The 23,233-nt window shown below is 38.5% G+C and overlaps 1 protein-coding gene and 1 non-coding gene across 3 annotated transcripts in view; one reads left to right on the top strand and one right to left on the bottom strand.

Moving 5' to 3' along the window:
- The window catches only part of JADE3 (jade family PHD finger 3), a 153,473-nt gene that overhangs the window by 44,006 nt on the left and 86,234 nt on the right, over positions 1-23,233 (bottom strand). For both annotated transcript variants that reach the window (XM_036270613.1, XM_036270612.1), the window contains one exon: positions 9,508-9,665. In XM_036270613.1, coding sequence (XP_036126506.1) covers positions 9,508-9,665 — 158 coding nt within the window. The remainder of the gene's footprint in view (positions 1-9,507; positions 9,666-23,233) is intronic.
- On the top strand, positions 11,484-11,590 carry LOC118636726. The gene has a single exon (XR_004960713.1). It is a non-coding gene; the product is annotated as a U6 spliceosomal RNA (small nuclear RNA).

Genomic DNA, 23,233 nt, shown 5'->3' on the forward strand with positions numbered 1-23,233 from the left:
AGAGGGAGAAGAAGGGAGAGAGAGAGAGAACATTGACGTGAGAGAGGCACATTGACTGGTTGTCTCCCACATGACCCCAACCAGGGCCAGAGACGAACTGCAACCTAGATATGTGTCCTTGGCTAGAATTGAAACCGGGACTCATTGGTTCGAGGGCCAATACTCTACCACTGAGCCAAACTGGCCAGGGCTGAAATTGTTTTTTTTGTTTCCCTTTCTGTGTGTCCATTATTGGTGTATAAGAATACCACCAATTTCTGGATGTTAATTTTGTATCTGCTACTTTGCCAAATTCATTTATTAAAATCTAGTAGATTACTGATGAAGTCTTTAGGCTTTTCTGTGTACAATATCATGTCATCTGTGAATAATGACAGTTTTACTTCCTCCTTTACAATTTAGATGCCTTTTTTCTTCTTGTCTAATTGCAGTGGCTAAGACTCACCACGAAACAAAGAGAGAGGAACCAAATAAACAAAATCAGAAATGAAGGAGGATAAATAACACCACCACAGAAATACAAAGGGTTGTTAGAAAATACTACGAACAATTATACGCCAACAAATTGGACAACCTAGGCGAAATGGATAAATTCCTAGAATCACAGTCTCCCAAAACTGAATGGTGAAGACTCAGGAAATTGAAGCTGTAATCAATAAACTCTCAGCAAACAAAAAAATAAAGCCCGGGTCTGGATGGCTTCACATGGGAGTTTTACCGAACATTCAAAGAACTAATACCTATTCTCAAACTATTCCAAAAAATTCAAGAGGAAGGAAGACTTCCAAGCTCTTTTTATGAGGCCAGCATAATTCTAATTCCAAAACCAGAAAAAGACACTATGAAGAACAAAAACTACAGGCCAATATCTCTAATAAACATAGATGCCAAAATCCTTAAGATGGAATCATTAATTAATATTTCTTCTTTATATAAAAGTAATACATGATCACTGAAGATTTTGGTTTTAAATCTAAAAACAATCACTGCAAGGGTTTATTATGAAACATTCACATTAGTTTAGATTTGGCAGTTATGTTAGAAAAAAATACTTTAATTTGTGACTTTGGGAATAATGGTATTATTTTTTAAAAACAAGAGTTTTTGAAGCCAAACTGATGACATAGGCCATGGAGAAAGATTTCAAATGCTCCCAAAGCATACACATTTTTAAATTTCTTTTAAATTTTAATTTCTATATTTGAATTTCAAAAAATGTTTAAATATTCTCTTACTAATATAAATAACCAGTTACCAGACACCTTCTTAACTTGTAGGAGTTTTGCAATCACAGAGTTCATACTTGTATTATTTATTCATTATTGTGTTATTTTCCATACGACCAACTCTAATCCTACTTTTGCCTCACCCTGTATATAGGAACTATGCAGAGATGCAATATAAAAAAATGGGACATTCTGAAACTACTGATCCGGGGACTTTTTCTCCCTGTTTACTAAAGGGTCAGATTTTTAGTAGCCAAGAGCATGCATTCTAAAGTGAATGTGATGGAACATGAAGAAGTGAACTGAGATGATTCACTTTGGTTGTTTGAACAGTAACAATTCACAGGAAGAGAAAAAAAGCTCAATTGTGTATTTTTGGACCACTTAAAGGCTTCTTTTTGTATTAAAGTAGAAAAGCGCTCTTCCAAAAAGAATATATAAATGGCTAATAAGCACATGAAGAATTGATGCTTGATATCATTAGCCATCAGGCAAATGAAAAATAAAAACCTCACTGAGATACACTTCATACCTGCTAAGAGAGATAGATAATAACAAGCGTTGGTGAGGACATGGAGAAAATGGAACCCTCGTACATGGCTGGTAGGGATGTAAAACGTTGAAGATGCTGTGTAAAACAGTTTAAAAGTTCCTCAAAATGGTAAGGATATGGTTACCATATGATCCAGTGGTTCTATTCTTAGGTATATACCCGAGAGAAATGAAAACATATGTCCACACAAAAATCTGTACAATAACGTTCATAGCAGCATTATTCATAATAGCCAAAACATGGAAGCAACTCAAATATCAATTGATGAACAGATTAACAAAATGTGGCATATATCCATATAATGAAATATTATTTGGCCATAAAAAGTAACAAAATATTGCCCTGGCCAGTTTGGCTCAGCGGTTGAGCGTCAGCCTGCGGGCCAGAGAGTCCCGGGTTCGGTTCCTGCTAGGGGCACATACCACAAAAAAAAAAGTAACAAAATATTGATACACATTACAACATGGATGAACCTTGAAAACATTATGCTGAGTAAAAGAAGTCAGACTCAAGAGGCCACAGATTGTATGATTTCATTTATATGAGATGTCTAGAATAGGCAAATCCATAGAGACAAAAGGTAGATTAGTGGCTGTTACGGACTGAATTGTGTTGCCCTCCCCAAAGAATATGTTGAAGCCCTAACTCCCAGTGTGACTGAATTTGGAGATGGGGCCTATAAGGAGATAAAAGTTACGTGAGGTCACAACAGTGGGGACCTAATCTGAAAGGGTTATCCTTATAAGAGGAGGAAGAAAGAAAAAAAAAGAAGAGGAAGATATACCAGATCTCTCTCTCTCTCTGCATGCATACAGAGGAAAGGCCCTGTGAGGATACAGCGAGAAGGCAGCTGTCTACAAGTGGGCTGAGAGGCTTCACTGGACACCAATCCTGATGGCAACTTGATCTTGGACTTCTTGCCTTCAAACTGGAATTACATAGTGGTTATAATTTCATAAATCTGTGAATATACTAAAAACCACCATGCAATTTATTTATTTCTAATATTTAAAAAAATTTTTTTCTTTATTGATTTTAGAGAGAGAGAGGAAGAGACAGAAAAATTGATGAGAAAGAACACTGATTGGCCGCCTCCTGCATGCCCCCCACTGGGGATTGGGACAACAACCTGAGCATGTGTCCTGATCGGGAATCAAACCGGCGACCTTCTGGTGCATGGGTCAATGCTCAACCATTGAGCAACACCGGTTGGACCACCATGCAATTTAAAAGGGTGATTTTCATGGTATATGAATTCTATCACAATAAAAAAATATGTAAGTTATATCTCAGTTTTGAAAAAATATTTTAAAAAAACAACACAGCAGCACATTTAAGAAAGCGCATGGTGGTCATATGACAAACTTGGAACTTGACTTGACTGAAGAACTTAGTGAAATCTTCCTACCTCCTCCTTTTCTATATTGATTCACAATGTCACTCAGTTGTAGTGCATGTGTACTTACACTAAATTTTTTTTTCCTTTTTTTAATCCTCACTCGAGGACATTTTTCCATTTTTTGTTCAGGCAGAGTGGGAGGGAGAGAGAGGAACAGAGAGAGAAACATCGACGTGAAAGGGACACACTGAGTGGCTGCCACCCGCACAACCAACCAGGGCTGGGGACAAACTGCAACTGAGGTACGTGCCCTCAGCGGGAACCGAACCCGGGTCTCTCGGGACTGCAGGCTGATGCTCTAACTGCTGAGCCAAACCGGCCAGGGCATACACTAAACTTTTTCATTCAAGTGCTTGAGAAAGTGAAAAAATCTTTTTACTTTTAGTATAGGAACGGCAAGTGGTTAAAAGGGAAGGTTCAGCCCTTCTTATTTGCTATTATTCCTTAATCTTTCTTGTTTTTATGCCCTTCCCTTCATATCTTCATCTTTGTTTTTCTTACCATAATGTCTTTTGGTTCTTCACCAATTTTCTTTCCTAACATCCACCCATTTTCCTCTTTGCCTCCTTTATCTTATTCTCCTTACAATAATAAATGTGTATTGAAAACCTACTATTTGACAGTAGGGGCTCTGCTGTTAGGTAATCTATAGTCACATCTTGTTGTCTTTCTTCCTTTTCTCTTCTAATCACACACCGTTGTGCCTTTCTTTTTCTTTTTTTTAATGAAGAAGTTGAATGTTTTATTATTAAACTTTCTTGTTTCACTGCAAGGCTGCTGCTTTAGTGTATAAAAATAGAACCAGCAAACTCAGTATATCGCTAAATTGACAGCATTGTTCGTCATCTGACACAGTAACAACTAACAAAAACTTTTCTCTACTGCCCATTATTTCCAGTGGAAAGATCATGAAGTATTTTGACCCAAATCCAGAGACTGATGTAAGTAAGTTACAGCATTATATAAGGCTTAAAATAATATTATCCTTGAAATATATAATTTTCTTAACTAGATTTTACCACAGATAATTTCAGGAATTCTGAATATTATAACTACAGCCTAGGCTAAAAATATCATAGGGTGTTGTGAAAAAGATGCGTATTGTGTTTATCTGCCATTATTAGAAAGTTAAGGGTTATTTTCATCCAATAGCATTGTTGTAGTTTCTTTTTCCATTAGTATTACTAAATCTATCCACCACTAATTTAAGACAACTATGCTAGATTAAGTTGTTTTATACTACTTTATTTAGGGGGAGGGGCAGGGTTCCAGTTTCATTCACTCCTCAATAGATTTTATGTATTTCTCATATGCTTCTTCACTGATCAGTTCATCTAGTTCTGAAGGGTTACTCAATGTCGCCTTGATCAATCAGCCAACCATCTTCATAACAAGATTTGTTGAAAAGTCCTGGATTTTCTGTGAGAGCTTCATTAATTTCAGTTACTTCTCTTGACAGGAGTATACAGAATACAGTTCACTAGCAGCTTTCACACTTTCCAAAGCACCAAACTCATCTTGTTTGTTCAATTTTGTCCCGATTTCAGGCAGACTACAGCAAACAACATCTCCCAAAGCTTCCTATGCAAAATTGCTGATTCCCACTGTTCCAATACCATTTTGTTATCCATTCATGTTTTTCTGTGAATTTATGCGCGAGAGCAGACTGGAGCTGGTCTGGATGGCATCCGCCCTCAGGCCCTAGGCCACGGCCTGCACGTACAGGTGCCGCTCGGAGCGCCATGTTCGCTGGTCCGTTGTGCCTTTATGTGCCCACTATCACATTTTCTTACCCATTTATATGTGAGTATGGTTCACATTATGTGTGTGTGTGTGTGTGTGTGTGTGTGTGTGTGTGTATGTTATATATATGTCTACAAGTCACACTTTTATTAACATTATTGGGTATAAGTGACATACATGAAACTGCATATATTTTAAATGTATAAATTATTAAGTTCTGGCATACATATAGACTACAGCCAACATAATGAATATATCCAATCGCCTCCAAAAGTTTCCTTGTGCCCTTCTGCTTCACTGTCCCCTTCCAAAAAACTACTGATCTGCTGTTATTAAAGATTACAGGTAGTCCTTGCTTTTGTACAGTGGTATGGTACTGTAAAATGACTGTGTAAGCTGAAACTGTGAAAAGCAATCTTAATAAACAATGGGAAAAATTATGATTGTTCAGTGAGCCTTAAAATTTTTGTCAAAACATTGAAAAACCAAAAAAAAAAAAAAAGGAAAAAAAAACATTGAAAAACCGCTTATTGTTGGCTATAAATATATAGGAAAATAAAAAATAGTAAAACAAATGTGTATTTAATACACTATAATTGTATACACTGAGAATTTAAACTGTTCTTTATAAGAACTTATCAAGAATACAGTGCTTGACTTTTCTTTTTTTAATCCTCACCCGAGGACTTTTTTTTTGCATTTACAGTATCTTCAGATAGAGTGGGAGGGAGAGAGGGAGGAAGAGAGAGAGAGAAACATCAATGTGAGAGAGACACATTGAGTGGTTGCCACCCACACGACCCCAACTGAGGCAGGGACAAACTGTAACCAAGGTATGTGCTCTTAGCAGAAACCGAACCCGGGACTCTCTGGTCCGCAGGCCGACGCTCTAACCACTGAGCCAAACCGGCCAGGGCTTGACTTCTTTTCATCACATAACTTAAGATAAAGAGCAAATGTCATTTTTATGCCTTGAGAAATTGTTATACTTCCTTCTAAATTTAGATCAGTTTCTAACATTTGGTCTTTTGTGCTTTCAATGTTGTAAAATATTCCTGAGAGGTCCTTCAATGTGCAGATTTTTGCTGGCACCATTTTCTCTGGGACTTCATTCTTTTCACTAGTCACTTTATGTATGTCCATAAGTTCACCTTCACTAACTTCCTTTGGCTGCATATCTAGAGCCTCTCAACAAGTATATCCACACTCAGCTAATTATTTTATAACTACATTTAGTTTAATTTAAAATTCTCTTCCAGTATTATCACTTTTTACTTCTTTAACTGTTTGGTGAAAATTTCCAGAAAAACCTCTGGGCCTGGAGGTATTTTTAGTGAGAGTTGTTAATTAAAAATTCAATTTCATTAACAGTTATGGACTACTCGAATGATATATTTCACTGTGGGTGAGTTGTGGTAATTTGTTTAGGTAACCCGCAGGAAGAGAGAAAAAAGAAAACAGAAATAAAAAACAGAACACACACACTAGAATAAAATAAAATGAAGATTAAGTGTTAATGGTCTAAATCCCTTAAAAGACAGTGATTAGCAGAGTGGATTAAAAAGCACTACCTAAATATATGCTGTCTACAAAAAACACACTTAAAATATAAGCATATAAGTAAGTAGAAATTAAAATAAAGGAGAAAGCTATATAATGCAAACAGTACTCAAAAGAGTAAAGGAATGACTATATTAATATCAGATTAAGTAGACTTCATAGCAAAAAAAAAAAGACCAGAGATGAAGAGGGACCGTATTATAAAAGGATCAATCCACCAAGAAAACATACCAATCATAAATGTATATGCACCAAATAAACAGTGCTGAAAAATTAGTGAAACAAAAACTGATTGAACTGATAGGAGAAATAAACAACTTCCCAATTACATATGAAGTCTTCAACCTCTCTCAGTAATTGATAGGATAGAAAATCATCAAGGATACAGAAGAACTGAACACCATCAACTAACAGGATCAAATTAACATGTATAGAACACTACTCCCAAGAGCAGCAGCATATGCATTGTTTTCAAGTACCCATAAACATGTACCATGATAGACCATATCCTGGGCCATAAAATAAACCTCAAAAATTTAAACCAATTGGAATTATACAGTGTGTTCTCTAATTAAAAATGAATCAAGCCATGGCTGGTTTGGTTCAGCGGTTAGAGCGTCGGCCTGCGGTCCTGAGAGACCCGGGTTCGGTTCCCGCTAGGGGCGCGAACCTCGGTTGCAGTTTGTCCCCGGCCCTGGTTGGATGTGTGGGTGGCAGCCACTCGATGTGTTCCTTTCACATCGATGTTTCTCTCTCTCTCTCTGTTCCTCTCTCTTCCTCCCACTCTACCCGAACGAAAAATGGAAAAATGTCCTCGGGTGAGGATAAAAAAAAAAAAAAAATGAATCAAAACTAGAAATCAGTAACAAAAAGATAATAAGAAAACATACACATACTAGGAAACTAAAAACCACGCTTCTAAAATAAAGAAGTCTTGGGGGGAGAAAAAAAAAGAAAGATGAAGTCTTAAGGGGGAAATACGTTAAAAATAAATGAAAATGATTAACATAACATCAAAATTTGTGGGACACAGCTAACGCAGTGTTGAAAAGGAAATTTATAACACTAAATGCTTACACTGGAAAAGAGAGAAAGTCTCAAATCAATAAGCTAATAAGCTCCCAACTCAAGAAACTAGTTCAAGAACAGCAAAATAAACCCAAAGCAAGCAGAAGAATTAATAGATAAGAGCAGAAATAAATTAAGAAACAAAAAGATGCTTCTGTGAAATGGTCATTATTATTATTTTTTTAAAGAGTACACTTTATTTTTATTTATTTATTTTTTTATCCTCACCTGAGGACATTTTTCCATTTTTTTGTTCAGATACAGTGGGAGGGAGGGAGAGAGAGAGAAACATCGATGTGAAAGGGACACATCAAGTGGTTGCCACCCGCATGACCCAGCCAGGGCTGGCAACAAACCACAACAGAGGTACGTGCCCTTAGCAGGAACCGAACCCGGGGTCTCTCCGGACCACAGGCCAACACTCTAACCACTGAGCAAACCGGCCAGGACAGCAGCATTTTTATAATGGCTGCTTCTAAATCTTTGTTGGACAATTCTAATATCTGTCATCTTGGTACTGCATTTATTAATTTTCTTTGATCAAGGTGAGATCTAAAATGCCTGACTCTTGTGTTCATTCATAATGCTGTTCTGATTTTTAGAAGGCAGGAAATGGTGTAAATGATGATAGGCTAGTAAAGCTCAGGATGTGTGTTGGGAAAGACTAGAGCTTTCTTTAACAGAGACAGTCTCTCTGTGGGTGGGGCAGCCCGGGCTTGCTTGGGTTTCTAGAAGGGATCCAACAAGCATTTCTTCTGGAGTACCACTAGAACCTAAGAACCTGGTGCTAGGGACAGACAATCTCTGCCTTTTAAGAATGTGATCTCTGCCTTTTAAGAAAATAATATGTACTAGAAATAGATAGATGTACAATGGGATGTATAATTTCTCATAGTAACCAAGAGGTCCCACCAGCCCCTTAATCTGTTGCTATACCTTCCCTTCCCTTCCCTCCTGTCCTTCACTCACTCACTCAAACATATACCAAGCATTTTATTTCATGCCAGCCTTTGAGCAAAGCACTGGGAACACAAAGACCAGTTAAGAAAAAATGGCTTCCAAAACCAGTCATTACTCTTGAGGAACTGAACTTACTATTTTCTCTGGCTGAAATGACCTCTTCCCTTTCCACAAAACCCAAATCCTCTTCTACTTAAACTTTCTTCTCAAGTCTTTGCAAATGAAGGCTATGTGCATACAGTCAATCCAATTATTACAGCTGTCCCCTTTCATTTGTGTTTATGCATTTTACAAATTCTAAATGTTTTGGCCTTCTATTTATAGATGCTATCACTACAAGGTCCCTATTATAATGAAACAACCTCTCATGGGGTTATGTATTAATAGGGTTATGTAATTAACGCTCTGTTTCTCTTCAAAGACTAATAAATACTACTGATTTTTGAGTCAGACCTGGAAATCCTGGTCTCCAAAATCTTACATTTCAGATTGGACCTCAAGCAGTTTTATCCTGTAAATGGGCATATATTTTATCCCTAAATAAATAAGCTTTCCTTTAACTACTAACCTATCCTAGTCGGGTTTACTCTGCCACTGATCTGAATGAACTGGTGAACATGGTATGTGACTTTGTTTTTTTTTTTTTTTTTTAATCCTCAACCGAGGACATTTTTCCATTTTTTGTTCAGGTAGAGTGGGAGGGAGAGAGAGGAACAGAGAGAGAGAAACATCGATGTGAAGGGACACATCGAGTGGTTGCCACCCGCACAACCGACCAGGGCCGGGGACACACTGCAACCGAGGTACATGCCCTTAGCGGGAACCGAACCCGGGTCTCTCAGGACCGCAGGCCGACGCTCTAACCGCTGAGCCAAACCGGCCAGGGCTGACTTTGTATTATAAATGTGTAATTAGCCACTCAAAGTCTCTCCCAAGCAGCACCCAGATAACCATAAGAATATTCATTCTCCAAGTTAAAGATGTAAGCATACAAATACCTGAGGGAAGGCTGTGGAAGAGTATCTGGACTGGCTGGTACCTGGACACCCTTTTCCCACTCTTCTTTCCATGTATCCGTAAAGAGGTAATAGCTGTCAGGATTGATGTGGTGAGAATCTGAAAGTTTCATGGCACTGATGAGGTCCTTTCGGAATACCTGGGAAGACATTGCACACATCATGAAGGAACTAAACCCATTTAATGCTATTTTTAAAAGACCACCCCCACCAATTCTATACTTCAACAAGAGAGACATCTTGAACTTCCTAAATGGCCAGGTAAACTATTTGGAAGGGGTTTGACATACTGACAGGGAAGCCAGCTTGTTCTGGATTTAGTAAAGAGTAAAGGGGCCCTCTCTGAATTATTTTCTTGGGTTCCTTGAATTTTAATGAACAATATAGGTTACTCTAAAACAGTTTGTATAAAACAAACAATCCTAAACTCTCTAAAATTCAGCAACAAGTATCCTCTGATAACTTACAATAGTTTATTTAGCCATCAACTTATTTTTTATTTACTCAGAAATAATTTTAGACTTTCCAGAATCCCACATCACAATTAGTTGTTATGTCTCCTTAGTATTCTCCCATTTGTGAGTTTCTCAGTCTTTCTAGACCCTGACACTTTTGAAGAATAGTGGTCATGTATTTGATAGAATGTCCCCACAATTTGAATTTGTGTGATGTTTTCTCATAATTAGACTGAGGCTACTAAATTTTTGGCAAAATACACAGAAATTATGCCATGCCCTTCTCATTCCATTGTATCAGAGATATGTAATGCCAGTCATTTTTCAATTTTTTATTTTTTTTCTTTAATGATTTTTAGAGAGAGAGGAAGGGAGAGGGAGAGAGAGAGATGGAAACACTGATGAGTGAGAACACTGACTGGCCGCCTCCTGCATGCCCTCCACTGGGGATTTGGCCCACAATCTGGGCATGTGCCCTGATGGGAATCGAACCAGTGACCTCTTGGTGCATTGGTCAATGCTCAACCACTGATCCACACTGGCTGGACGCCAATGTCTTATTAGTGATGATGTTAAACTTGATCACTTGGTTAAGGTAGCATCTTGCTGGTTTTCTCCACTGTTAGGTTATTATATTTTCCTTTGTAATTAACAAATATCTTAGAGGAGACACTGGTTATAAAAACATCCTGTTTCCACATCAGGACCAGAGGTATGGATACATGGAACAGACTGACAGACTCAGAGCGGAGGGTGGGGGAGGGGACTGAAAGAGATTAATAAAGAACATAAATATATGCATAGACCATGGACACAGAAAATAATGTGGTAAAGGCCTGGGGTGGAGTAGGGGCTGGGTGGAGGTGGGCAAAGGAGGAGAAATTGGGGGATATCTGTAATACTGTCAACAATAAAACAAAACAAAAAAGGTATCCTGTTTCTTCTCAAATTGGCATTTGCTAATTTTAGTATCCACTGCCCTTTTCTCCCCCATTTATCTTTTTATTTATTTATATCATTATAGATTCATGGATACCTATTTTATTCTTTGGGTTATAATTCAGTGTTATTATTTATTGTTGCTGAAATTTTACCACCTTTGGTAATTGGAAGCACTTTCAGATTGGCAATTTCAATACGTCCCATACTTTTTGGAGTACTTCCTTAATTTCCTATATTCCTATATGTCTCAGGCATGTTTATATCTTCTACCTGATTATAAAAGCTATTGATTTTATGTTAATTTCATATCCTGCTATCTTACTCAATTCTCCTATTGCCTTGGTTTTATCATTGATTTTTCCTATAGTTTTCCAGATATACTATCATATCATCTGAAAATAGAGAGGGTTTTGCATCTTCTTTACCTAGTCTGTTTCTAATTGTTTTCTCGTTTAATTCCATTGGCTAATACCTATATTAATATTTGAAATAGTAATGGGGATAGGGCATATTTTCTTCCTAAAATTAGGAAAGATGTCTCATTAAGTAAGATACTAGGTTGTGCTCGCTTCGGCAGCACATATACTGAAATTGGAACGATACAGAGAAGATTAGCATGGCTCCTGCACAAGGATGACATGCAAATTCGTGAAGCGTTCCATATTAAAAAAAAATAAGATACTAGGTTGAGGACTACACTGCATATATTTCATAATGTTAAGAAAGTATCAAACAACAAGTGTTGGAGAGGGTGTGGAGAAAAGGGGACTCTAATACACTGCCGGTGGGAATGCAGACTGGTGCAGCTGCTGTGGAAAACAATATGGTGTTACCTCAAAAAATTAAAAATTGAACTTCCATTTGACCCAGTGATCCCACTTCTAGGAATATACCCTAAGCAGCCTGAAACACCAATCAGGAAGAATATATGTGCCCCCATGTTCATAGCAGCACTATTTACAATAGCTAAGATCTGGAAACAGCCCAAGTGTCCATCAGTAGATGAATGGATAAAAAAGCTGTGGTACAATGTAGTACGATGCAGCGGTAAGAAAGAAAGATCTCTTATCCTTTGAGACGACATGGAGGGACCTGGAAAGTATTATCCTAAGTGAAATAAGCCAAGCAGAAAAAGACAAATACCACATGATCTCACTTATATACGGAATATAATGAACATAACAGTCTGAGGAATACAGTAGACCCAGAAACATGGAAGTAGGGCACAGACTGACATCCCTCAGAAGAGGGTGTGGGGGGGGGGGGAGAGATAAACCACAGAACTTATATGCATGTATGCATGACCAATGGACATGGACAACTAAGCCGGGGACGGGGCGGGAGTGGGGTGGGGAGGGGGGTGCCAATGGGGTAAAAAAGGTAATATATCTGTAACAAAAAAATAAATAAATAATTTAAAAAAATAAAATAAATAAAATTAAAAAAAATAAAAATAAATAAAAAAACAAACAAACAAAAAAGAAAGTATCTTGCCCCGGCCAGTTTGGCTCAGCAGTTAGAGCGTCGGCCCGCGGACCAGAGAGGCCCAGGTCCAGTTGCTGCTAAGGGCACGTACTTCGGTTGCAGTTTGTCCCCGGCCCCGGTTGGGGTCATGTGGGTGGCAGCCACTTAATATGTCTCTCTCACATCAATGTTTCTCTCTCTTCCTCCCTTTCTCCCTCCAACTCTATCTGAAGATGAATGTAAAAATGTCCTTGTGTGAGGATAAAAATAAATAAATAAAAAAATTAAAACAATAATAAAGACAGTATCTTACAGTTCTATTTTTGACTGTTTTATAATCACCAAGTATTGAATATTATTAAAGGCTTCTTCAGTGTATATGAAAATAATTATATAATTTTCCCTCAGATATATTAATATTGCTGTATGATAATATTAGATTCAATACTGAAATAAACTTTCATTTCTAGAATGAATGTCATTTGGTTATGAAAAATTATTTTCTGAATATGGTATTGTATGCTGTTTTCTAACATTTTATTAAATATTTCTGTATCATATCCATGAGTGATATTTATCTGCAGTTATCTTTTTTGTATTGTCCTTAAGGTTTGGTGTTATGCCCTGGCTGATTTGGCTCTGTGGTTTGAGTGTTGGCTTGTGGACCAAAGGGTTTTGGGTTCGATTCTGATCAGGGGCACGTACCTGGGTTGCAGGTTCGATCCCTAGCCCCAGCCAGAGTTGTGCGGAAGGCAACTAATCCATGTGTCTCTATCACATAGATTTTTCACTCTCTCTATCCCTCTCTTCCTCACTCTCTAAAAATCAAAGGAAATATACTCTCGGATGAGGAATAACAACAACAAAAAAAGGTTTAGTGTTATGCATGCTTCATAAAAAAGATTAGGAAATTTTCTTTTTGTTACAATGCTATAGAATAATCTAAAATTTACTGGGACTATCTGGTCCCTATGAAATCATCTGAACTTGGTGGGGTTTTTTTTGTGGGGCAGTTCCTTAATAACCTTTTTTTTTTTCTTTTTTGAAATTTATCTCTTTAAGCTTTCGACCTCTAATGAAGTCAATTTTGGTAATTTGTATTTCCATAAGAAGTTATCTTCTTTCAAACAATTTTTTTTCCTTTATTGATTTTAGAGAGAGAGAAAGGGAGAGGGAGAGATAGAAACATCAATGAGAGAGAACATCGATTGGCTGCCTCCTGCATGCCCCCCACTGGTGATCAGGCCCACAACCTGGGCATGTGTCCTGACTGGGAACCAAATCGGCGACCTCTTGGTGCATGAGTGAACCACACCGGCTGGACAGAAGTTATCTATCTTATCCAGGTCTTCAAATTTACTTGTAAAGCTGCTTGCAAAGTATACACAGTTCCACTTCGCACAGCAGTGTGGGACCATAAAAGTGACAGTGAGCACAGAAACTGTGAAAAGCAATCTTAATAATTAATAGAAAAAATTATAATTTTTCTATGTCTTTAAACATTGTGGTCAAAAAATCAGAAAGTCTCTTACTGTTGGTTACAAATGTAGAGAGAAATGAAAAATAGAACTACTGTAATAGTTTTAGTATACTGTTAAATAAATATGAGAAATATTGAGATTTCTTTTTTGTGTGTAGAAAAGCTTATCAGACAAGATGGGGCATGTTCTGGATAGTATGGCCGTAGACTCACAGAAAGAGAAACGACAAAAACAATCCCATTTACCACTGCAGCAAAAAAAAAAAAAAAAAAAAGTTAAGATACCTAGGAATAAACTTAACCAAAGAAGGACTTGTTCACAGAAAACTACAGGACATTGAAAAAAGAAATAGAGCCCTGGCCGGTTTTGCTCAGCGGTTAGAGCATCAGCCTGCGGTCCCGAGAGACGTGGGTTCGGTTCCCGCTAAGGGCATGTGCCTTGGTTGCAGTTTGTCCCCGGCCCTGGTCGGTCGTGCGGGTGGCAGCCACTCGATGTATCCCTTTCACATCAATGTTTCTCTCTCTCTCTCTTCCTCTCTCTCCCTCCCACTGTACCTGAACAAAAAATGTCCTCGGGTGAGGATAAAAATAAAAAAATAAAAAAAAAGGAAAAAAGAAATAGAGGAAGATATAAAAAAAAAAAAGTGGAAGCATATACCTTGTTCATGGATTGGAAGAATTAACATCATTAAAATGTCCATACTACCCAAAGCAATCGATAGATTCCATGCAATTCCCATTAAAATACCAACGACATATTTCACAGAACTAGAACAAATACTCCAAAAGTTTATATGGAACCAAAAAAAGACCCTGAATAGCCACAGCAATCTTGAAAAGGAATAACAAAATAGGAGGGAATACAATACTGGATATCAGGTTGTACTACAAAGCCATTGTAATAAAAACAGCCAGGTACTGGCACAAGAGCAAGCATATAGATCAATGAAACAGAACAAATAACCCAGAAATTGACCCAAGACTTTATGCTCAATTAATATTTGACAAAGGAGGCAAGAGCATACAATGGAATAAAGACAGCCTCTTAATAAATGGTGTTGGGAAAAATGGACAGCTACATGCAAAAAAAATGAAACTAGACCACCAACTTACACCATACACAAAAATAAGCTCAAAATGGATAAAAGACTTAAATGTGACTCATGAATCCATAAAAATCCTAGAAGAAAATGTAGGCAACAAAATTTCAGACATCATGCACAGCAGAATTTTCACCGATACAACGCCTAAGGCAAGAGAAACAAAGGAAAAAATTAATAAATGGGACTACATCAAACTAAAAAGCTTCTGCTCTGTTAAAGAAACAACCAGCCCTGGCCGGTTTGGCTCAGCGGTTAGAGCACCCGCCTGCGGTCCGGAGAGACCTGGGTTCGGTTCCCGCTAAGGGCATGTACCTTGGTTGCAGTTTGTCCCCGGCCCTGGTTGGTCGTGAGGGTGGCAGCCACTCGATGTGTCCCTTTCACATCGATGTTTCCCTCTCTCTCTCTCTCCCTCCCACTCTGTCTGTACAAAAAATGGAAGAATGTCCTCAGGTGAGGATAAAAAAAAAAAAGAAACAACCATCACTCGGGCTGGTTTGGCTCAGCAGTTAGAGCACTGGCCTGCGGTCCAGAGAGACCCGGGTTCGGTTCCAGCTAGGGGCACGTACCTTGTTTGCAGTTTGTTTCCGGCCCTGGTTGGGTCGTGTGGGTGGCAGCCACTCGATGTGTCCCTTTCATGTCGATGTCTCTCTCTCTCTCTCTCTCTCTCTCTCTCTCTATCTGAACAAAATATGGAAAAAATGTCCTCGGGTGAGGATTAAAAAAAAAAGAAACAACCATCAAAATGGAAAGGGAACCCACTATATGGGAGAGCATAATTGCCAACGATACATCAGATAAGGGGTTAATTTCCAATACATATAGAGTACTCATACACAACTCAACACAAAGAAGACAAAATTCAATTAAAAAATGGGCAGAGGACCTAAATAGACACCTCTCCAAACAGGACATACAAATGGCCAAGAGACATATGAAAAAGTGCTCAACAACACTCATCAGAGAGATGCAAATTAAAACAACTATGAGGTATCACCTCACACCTGCCAGAATGGCTGGCATCAACAAATCATTAAACAAGTGTTGGCAAGGGTATGGAGAAAAGGAGACTCCAATACACTGCTGGTGGGAATGCAGACTGGTGCAACCACTGAGGAAAATAATATGGTGTTTCCTCAAAAAATTAAAATTTGAACTGCCATTTGACCCAGTGATCCCACCTCTAGGGATATATCCTAAGAAGCCTGAAACACCAATCAGAAAGAATATATGTACCCCTATGATCATACCAGCACTATTTACAATAGCTAAGATCTGGAAACAGCCCAAGTGTCCATCAATAGATGAGTGGATAAAAAAAACGGTGGTACATTTACACAATGGAATACTATGCCATGGAGGGACCTGGAGAGTATTATGCTAAGCGAAACAAGCCAATCAGAGAAAGACAAATATCACATGATCTCACTTATTTGTGTAATGAACAAAATCAGCTGATGAACAAAATAGGCCAGAGACATAGAAGTAGGGTACAGACTGACAAACCTCAGAGGAGAGGGGTGGGGGGGTGGTAGGGAAGAGATAAACTAAAGAATTTATATGCATATATGCATAACCAATGGACACAGATAACAATGCCATGGTGGTGGTGGTGGGGATCTGGAGGAGGGTATCAATGGGGGGAAAAGGAGGAACATGACAAAAAAAATTAATTTAAAAAATAAAAAGGAAAGCTTATCAGTAGTCGGTGAAACAATGCTTTCCATCCTTTTTTTTTAATCCTCACCTGAAGAAATTTTTGCATTTACCTTCAGATAGAACAGGAAGGAGAGAGGGAGGAATATCGATGTAAGAGAGACACATCAACTGGCTGCCACCCACACAACCCCAACCAGAGCTGGGGACAAATTGCAACCGAGGTACATGCCCTTAGCGGGAACCAAACCCAGGTCCCTGTGGTCCATTGGCCGACACTCTAACCGCTGAGCCAAACTGGCCAGGGCTCCATCTTTTTCTCATCATATAACTTAAGATGTGGAGCAAGCATCTGAGATGGAATGTTTCTATTATCATTATTTTAAAGAAACTATAATTTCAGTTTGTATTTAACCTTTTCACCTAAGAGTTATTTAATAGGGTTAACATTTCCATAGGGAAGGACCTTTCTGTTTTTGTTAGTAATTCCAGATTTTATTGCATTGTGATCAGAGGGTTGTTTATAATATTTCCACTTAATAGACATTACTGATGTTTTCTTTGTGACTTAATATATTTGATCATATTTTGTGTATGTACCATAGACAGTTAAGATGGTGTATTCTCCAGTATCTCTAATATCAAAATGTAGAATTTGATATATATTCATCAAGATGTACCTTACTGCTTATGTTTAGATTTTCTATCTCCTTACTTATTTTTCTGTTCACTTCATCTGTCTTGATACTGAGATAATAATTATTTTTTTATCCTCACCCGAGGACATTTTTCCATTTTTTGTTCAGATAGAGTGGGAGGGAGGGGGAGAGAGAGAGAGAGAAACATCGATGTGAAAGGGACACATCGAGCGGCTGCCACCTACATGATCCAATCAGGGCCAGGGACAAACTGCAACCAAGGTACATGCCCTTAGCAGGAACCGAACCTGGGTCTCTCCGGACTGCAGGCCAATGCTCTAACTGCTGAGCCAAACTGGCCAGGGCGAGATAATTATTTGACCGTCTCTTATAATTAGTGTGTTTCTATATATGTCTCATTGCATCTCCTATAGTTTTTGCTACATAAAGGTGGTTCTGTGTTATTCAATGTATAACAATTCACAAGTATTATATCTTCATGGTGAATTGCACCTTTTAGCATTAAAAACTCTCCTTCTTTGTTTGGGGGGCTTGATTTCTCCTTTGTCCGATATCAGCATTGCTACCTTTTCTGAATAGGTGTTTTAGGTATACTTTTATATTCAACATATAGTTGGGTCTTGTTTTGTGAGCCAAAAATATTTTTCTTCAACAGATTTAAACCCATTCATATTTACTGGCATGACTCATGTATTTGGTCTCCACTCTCAAATTCAATAATTATGTGTATTATATTTCCTATGCTTCTGTCTTTCTCTACCAGATGCATATTCTTTTCTCTTTTAATTGTAATTTTAAAAATATTTAAGTGGGTTTGCAGTTATATTCTAGTTATCTCCATATTTAGATCTTTAAAAAATGTCCTTAGCCTCATTTTCTTTTTTAACCTTTTACTATCTGGTTTATTTGTTTTTATCACTGTCAGTGAATTCCTCATGAGTGAGAAGGATAGAAATGATATGTCCACTGTGGCAGCCAAGAGGCTCCTAGTGCAAGCCTTAACCCTTCCCCTCATAAGGGAGCCCAAGATGTGTGGAAAGTTCAAAGGTCAGAGGCAGAGGATGATACTATGGGTACAATTATAACTTGGACTTGTGAAAACAGAGATTCCCTATAGTTCATTTTCTGTACCCTAAGCACAATTAGGTACTGACAATATGGGAACAGAGACCTATCTAAACTTGGATGTATTATTATCCTCTGGTTGAAAGGACCTCTGGGTGACTAAGGAGCACAGAAATGTGCTCATCAGCCTGGAAACATAACTTCAGTGGCTGTGGTACATTAAGCTTTGTGATTTTGCCTTTTCAACAACAGGAAAAAAAGTATAGAATGAGTTCTTAAGTGTGCCATGAGTCCTGGCAACAATTTCAGTGAGGAGTCCCAGTTAACATCTAAGCGACAAGGGAATACACTTTCACGTAAAAGCATACATACACTGCTCTATACCTCACCTAATTTCTTATTCTGAAAAAAAAATCAAACAACTACTTGCAGGCTGAAGATAAATTTGCCCACATTTCTGGAAGATCAAAGTAAGAGATACTATCAAGCAAACATTTTAGCTTTTAGTACTAATAAAGGTTCTCTGAGGAGAAAACACTATCCAGATTATGTGCAACATGAAAGTAGAGGAACAGAGCATTATCCAATAAACTAATTAATTCTCAGTTGCTGCAGTTCTGCTTAAACTGACAACATTTCACAGAGTACAGGACTGAATTATCACATAATCAAATGATGCCATTAAAAAATTTTTTCTTCACTGATGTTAGAGAGAGAGAGGAAAGGAGAGGGAGAGAGAGAAAGAAACACCGATGAGAGAGAACATTGATTGGCTGCCTCCTGCATGCCTTCCACTGGGGATCAGGCCCACAACCTGAACATGTGCCCTGACCCAGAATCAAACCTGGGACCTCTTGGTGCATGGGTTGATGCTCAACTACTGAACCACACTAGCCGGGCTCAAATGATGCCATTTAAATGAATAAGAACTCATTTTATTTGCTACTTTACAGGGACACCTCTGCAATGCTTTTTGGTTTCACTTAGGGAAGATTTAGAATTAATAACACGACCTGAGTAAAGTAGAGAAGGACACCAATCTTAAACATGCTGGTGGCCAGGTGGCAACAATATGACCTTCTTATCAAGAATCCTAGCCAATTAAAGTTAATTGGGTGCTGTGTAAGGAGAAAACTAAGTCTACAGGAAACAAAAACTGGTGGTTTATTACATAATGCTTTGTATTAGGGGGTAAGAGAGGATCATAGACATATCCATTTAACATGTTTTGCAGAGCTCAGTGTTCTGGGTGGCTAGTGCTAGAAACAGAATCACCATTTTGCTGAATGCTCTGATCCATTTCTATAAATTACAAGAGTGCTTTTAATGAGTCAGTGGTTAAGTGGCGGTCAAATTTACAACTGTGCTAAAGTACTGTCTTTGGAAAAGACAGTGGTGTGGGAAATCCCAAAGAATACTAGAGCCAAGTATTTTTCAATCTACTAAAATATTTCATTTTTTATGTGATATACATCACTTGATCGCAAAATCATGCTTTGAGCTTAATAATGCCACAGCATCTAATCACACAGCACAAACCCTGCCTTCATATTTGATATAACTATTTATGAAAATCTGTCCTGTATGGTTTCCTAAGTTATCAGGAAATACATTGTAGTGGGTTGAATGGTGGCCCCCGCCCCTAAAAGATATGTCTACATTCTAATTTCTGGCACCTGTATATGTCACCTTATTTGGAAAAGAGATCTTTGCAGATATAAATGTAAGGATTTCTGAGCTGAAGAAATCATCCTGGAATATTGGTGTGGGGGGGGACTTTACAAGAGAAAGGCAGAGGGAGATGTGAAGCAGAAGAGGAGGAGGCAGTGTGATCATGAAGCAGAGATTGGAGTGACTCACTGATGTACAAGTCAACAAATGTTGACAGTCACCAGAACCTGGAAGACGCAAAAAACAATCTCTCTCTGTTTTAAAAATATGTTTTCTTTATTGATTTTACAGAGAGAGGAAGGGAAGAGGGAGAGAGAGTTAGAAACATTGATGAGAGAGAACATCGACTGGCTGCCTCATGCACGCCCCTCATTGGGGATCAGCCCGCAACCTGGGCATGTGCCCTGACAGGGAACTGAACCAGTGACCTCTTAGTGCATGGTTCAGGGATGTGCAGGAGGCAACCAATCAATGTGTCTCTCTCACATTGATGTTTCTCTTTGTCTCCCACTCCCTTCCAATCTATCTAATAATTAATGGAAAAATATCCTCAGGTGAGGATTAACACATAAATAAATACAGTCTTAATTTTATTTATTTTTATCCTCACCTGAGGACATTTTTGCATTTATGTTCAAATAGAGTGGGAGGGAGAGAGGGAGGAAGACAGAGAGAAACATCGACGTGAGAGAAACACATTGAGTGGTTGCCACCCACACAACCCCAACCAGGGCTGGGGACAACCTGCAACCGAGGTACATGCCCATAGCGGGAACCGAACCTGGGACTCTCTGGTCCACGGGCCAATGCTCTAACCGCTGAGCCAAACTGGCCAGGGCAATACAGTCTTAATTAAAAAAAAAAATCATCAAACAAGAAGTGCTGGTGAGGAAGTGGAGAAAAGGGTAATCTAAGTACACTGCTGGTGGGAATGCAAACTGGTGCACCATGAAAAATATGGGGTTTCCTCAAAAAATTAAAAATAGAACTGCCATTTGACCCAGTGATCCCACTTCTAGAAATATATCTTAAGAAGCCTGAAACACCGATCAGAAAGAATATATGCACCCCTATGTTCAGAGCAGTGCTATTTACAATAGCTAAGATCTGGGAACAGCCCAAATGCCCCTCAGCAGATGAGTGGATAAAAAAGCTGTGGTGTATATACACAATGGATCACTATGCAGCTGTAAGAAAGAAAGATCTCTTATCCTTTGAGATGACATGGAGGGACCTGGAAAGTGTCATACTAAGCAAAACAAGCCAAACAGAGAAAGACAACTATTATATGATCTCACTTGTTTGTGGAATATAATGAACATAATAGTCTGAGGAATGGGGTAGTCCCAGAGTCGTGGAAGTGACACATCGGGTGGCTGCCACCCGCACGACCAACCAGGCTGGGGACAAACTACAACTGAGGTACGTGCCCTCAGTGGAAACCGAATCCCGGTCTCTCTGGACTATAGGCCGACGCTGTAACCGCTGAGCCAAACTGGCCAGGGCTGCCTTTAAATCTATTTCTTTGAGGTGATAAGCTATTCCAAAATTCTGAGGATAAACCAAAGAACTTATATGCATAACCAACGGACACAGACAACAGTAAGGCAGGGAGGAGGGTGTTAAAGGGGGAAAAAAGAGGAACAACTGTAATAAAACATTAATAAATTAAGTATTTTAAAAAACCTTTAAAGGAAAGAAAATGGGTCCCAGGACAGACTACCTGGATTTGTCTACTGGTTTCACTACTTAATAGTTTGGGGCAAATTATCGAAATTCTTTGTTACTCATCTACAAAATGGGGCTAATAATCACACTTACTTCAGAGGGGTTGTTATGGATTAAATGGGTTAATTTACATAAATGACTTAGCATGGTACTGGGCTCATGGTAATTGCTAAATAAATTCTAGCTGTAGTTATTTTATTATCATCATAGTTTCAGCTTTACTTCTAAAAGCAGAAAAAGTATACAGCTGAGTTCTCCTATCTAGTCCATAAAGTAAATATTGATGGGGTAAAGGAGATGTGAGTCCATCGCTCAACTAAAATGTGCATGGTTTGGCTCCCAAAAACAGGGCACCCAAGCAAGAGCTCCATCAAGAACTTTAACCAACGTTCTATAGGCCACGAAGTAATGTAGAAACGTCATAAAATAAAACATGGCCATTTGTTGCTAAGTTGAAGATTATGAATAAGGGATCTGGATATTGACACTGACCTAGGAAATGAAGTATGAAGTTTCACATGTTCTTAATTGTGTGCCTATTTTATATGCACCGGTAGTTTCCCCAAAGGTTCCTGAAGCAAAAAGACTTTATACTTACCAGATATCTGATCATTTATGGTCAAAGAGGAGATTCACAGGCTAATATACAGCCCAGAATCAAGCTAAATCCAGCAGTGCATACACATCTTGGCCTCTCAGATGCTTGCAGAAACAAAGGAAGCCTCACTAGGAGTTCAATTAGAATATCAATGCTTAACCTGCTGGAGCAACAAAATGTCCTTTTATGGCTGTCATTAACATTTCCCAGTGGGCAGTTTCTTAAAGCACAGCTAGTCTGAACATTTCTGACATTTTTTGGAGAAAAACCCAACATTTACTACTTCTTCTTTTTTGAGAGAGAAAGAGGAGGGGAGAGATAGAAACATAGATGAGAGAGAACATTGATTGGGGATCAGGCCCACAACCTGGGCATATGCCCTGACTGGGAACTGAACTGGCCACCTCTTGGTGCATGGGTAGACGCTCAACCACTTAGCCACACCAGCCAGGCCAAACATTTACTTCTTGTATGACACAAAGGGAACACTGTCTGGTCCATATGAATGAAGCAGAAAGAGAATGATCAGTTTTGATTCATAGTCACTTAAATCTGAAACTATACATAACTGACCACAAACAGATGTTATCACCCCAAAAGCACAAAAAACCCCAGTTGCAAACATGGTAACTATATTCAACTAAAGAGAGTTAACTGTAAGCGATTTTCTTAGAATTACACAATAATTTTTTTCTTGTTAAACCCCAATGGAGGATTTTTTACACTGACTTAAAAATTTTTTTAATTTTATTTTTTAAAATAGGTTTTATTGTTTGTTTTTTTTTTGAGAGAAAGAGGAAGGGAGAGAGACAGAAACACTAATGTGAGAGAAACACATCAGCTGCCTGCTGCATGCTTCCTACTGGGGACAGAGCCCACAACCTTGGCAT

Source organism: Molossus molossus, unplaced genomic scaffold (genome assembly GCF_014108415.1).
Source record: "Molossus molossus isolate mMolMol1 unplaced genomic scaffold, mMolMol1.p scaffold_m16_p_2, whole genome shotgun sequence".
In the NCBI taxonomy this organism is placed as follows: Eukaryota; Metazoa; Chordata; class Mammalia; order Chiroptera; family Molossidae; genus Molossus; species Molossus molossus.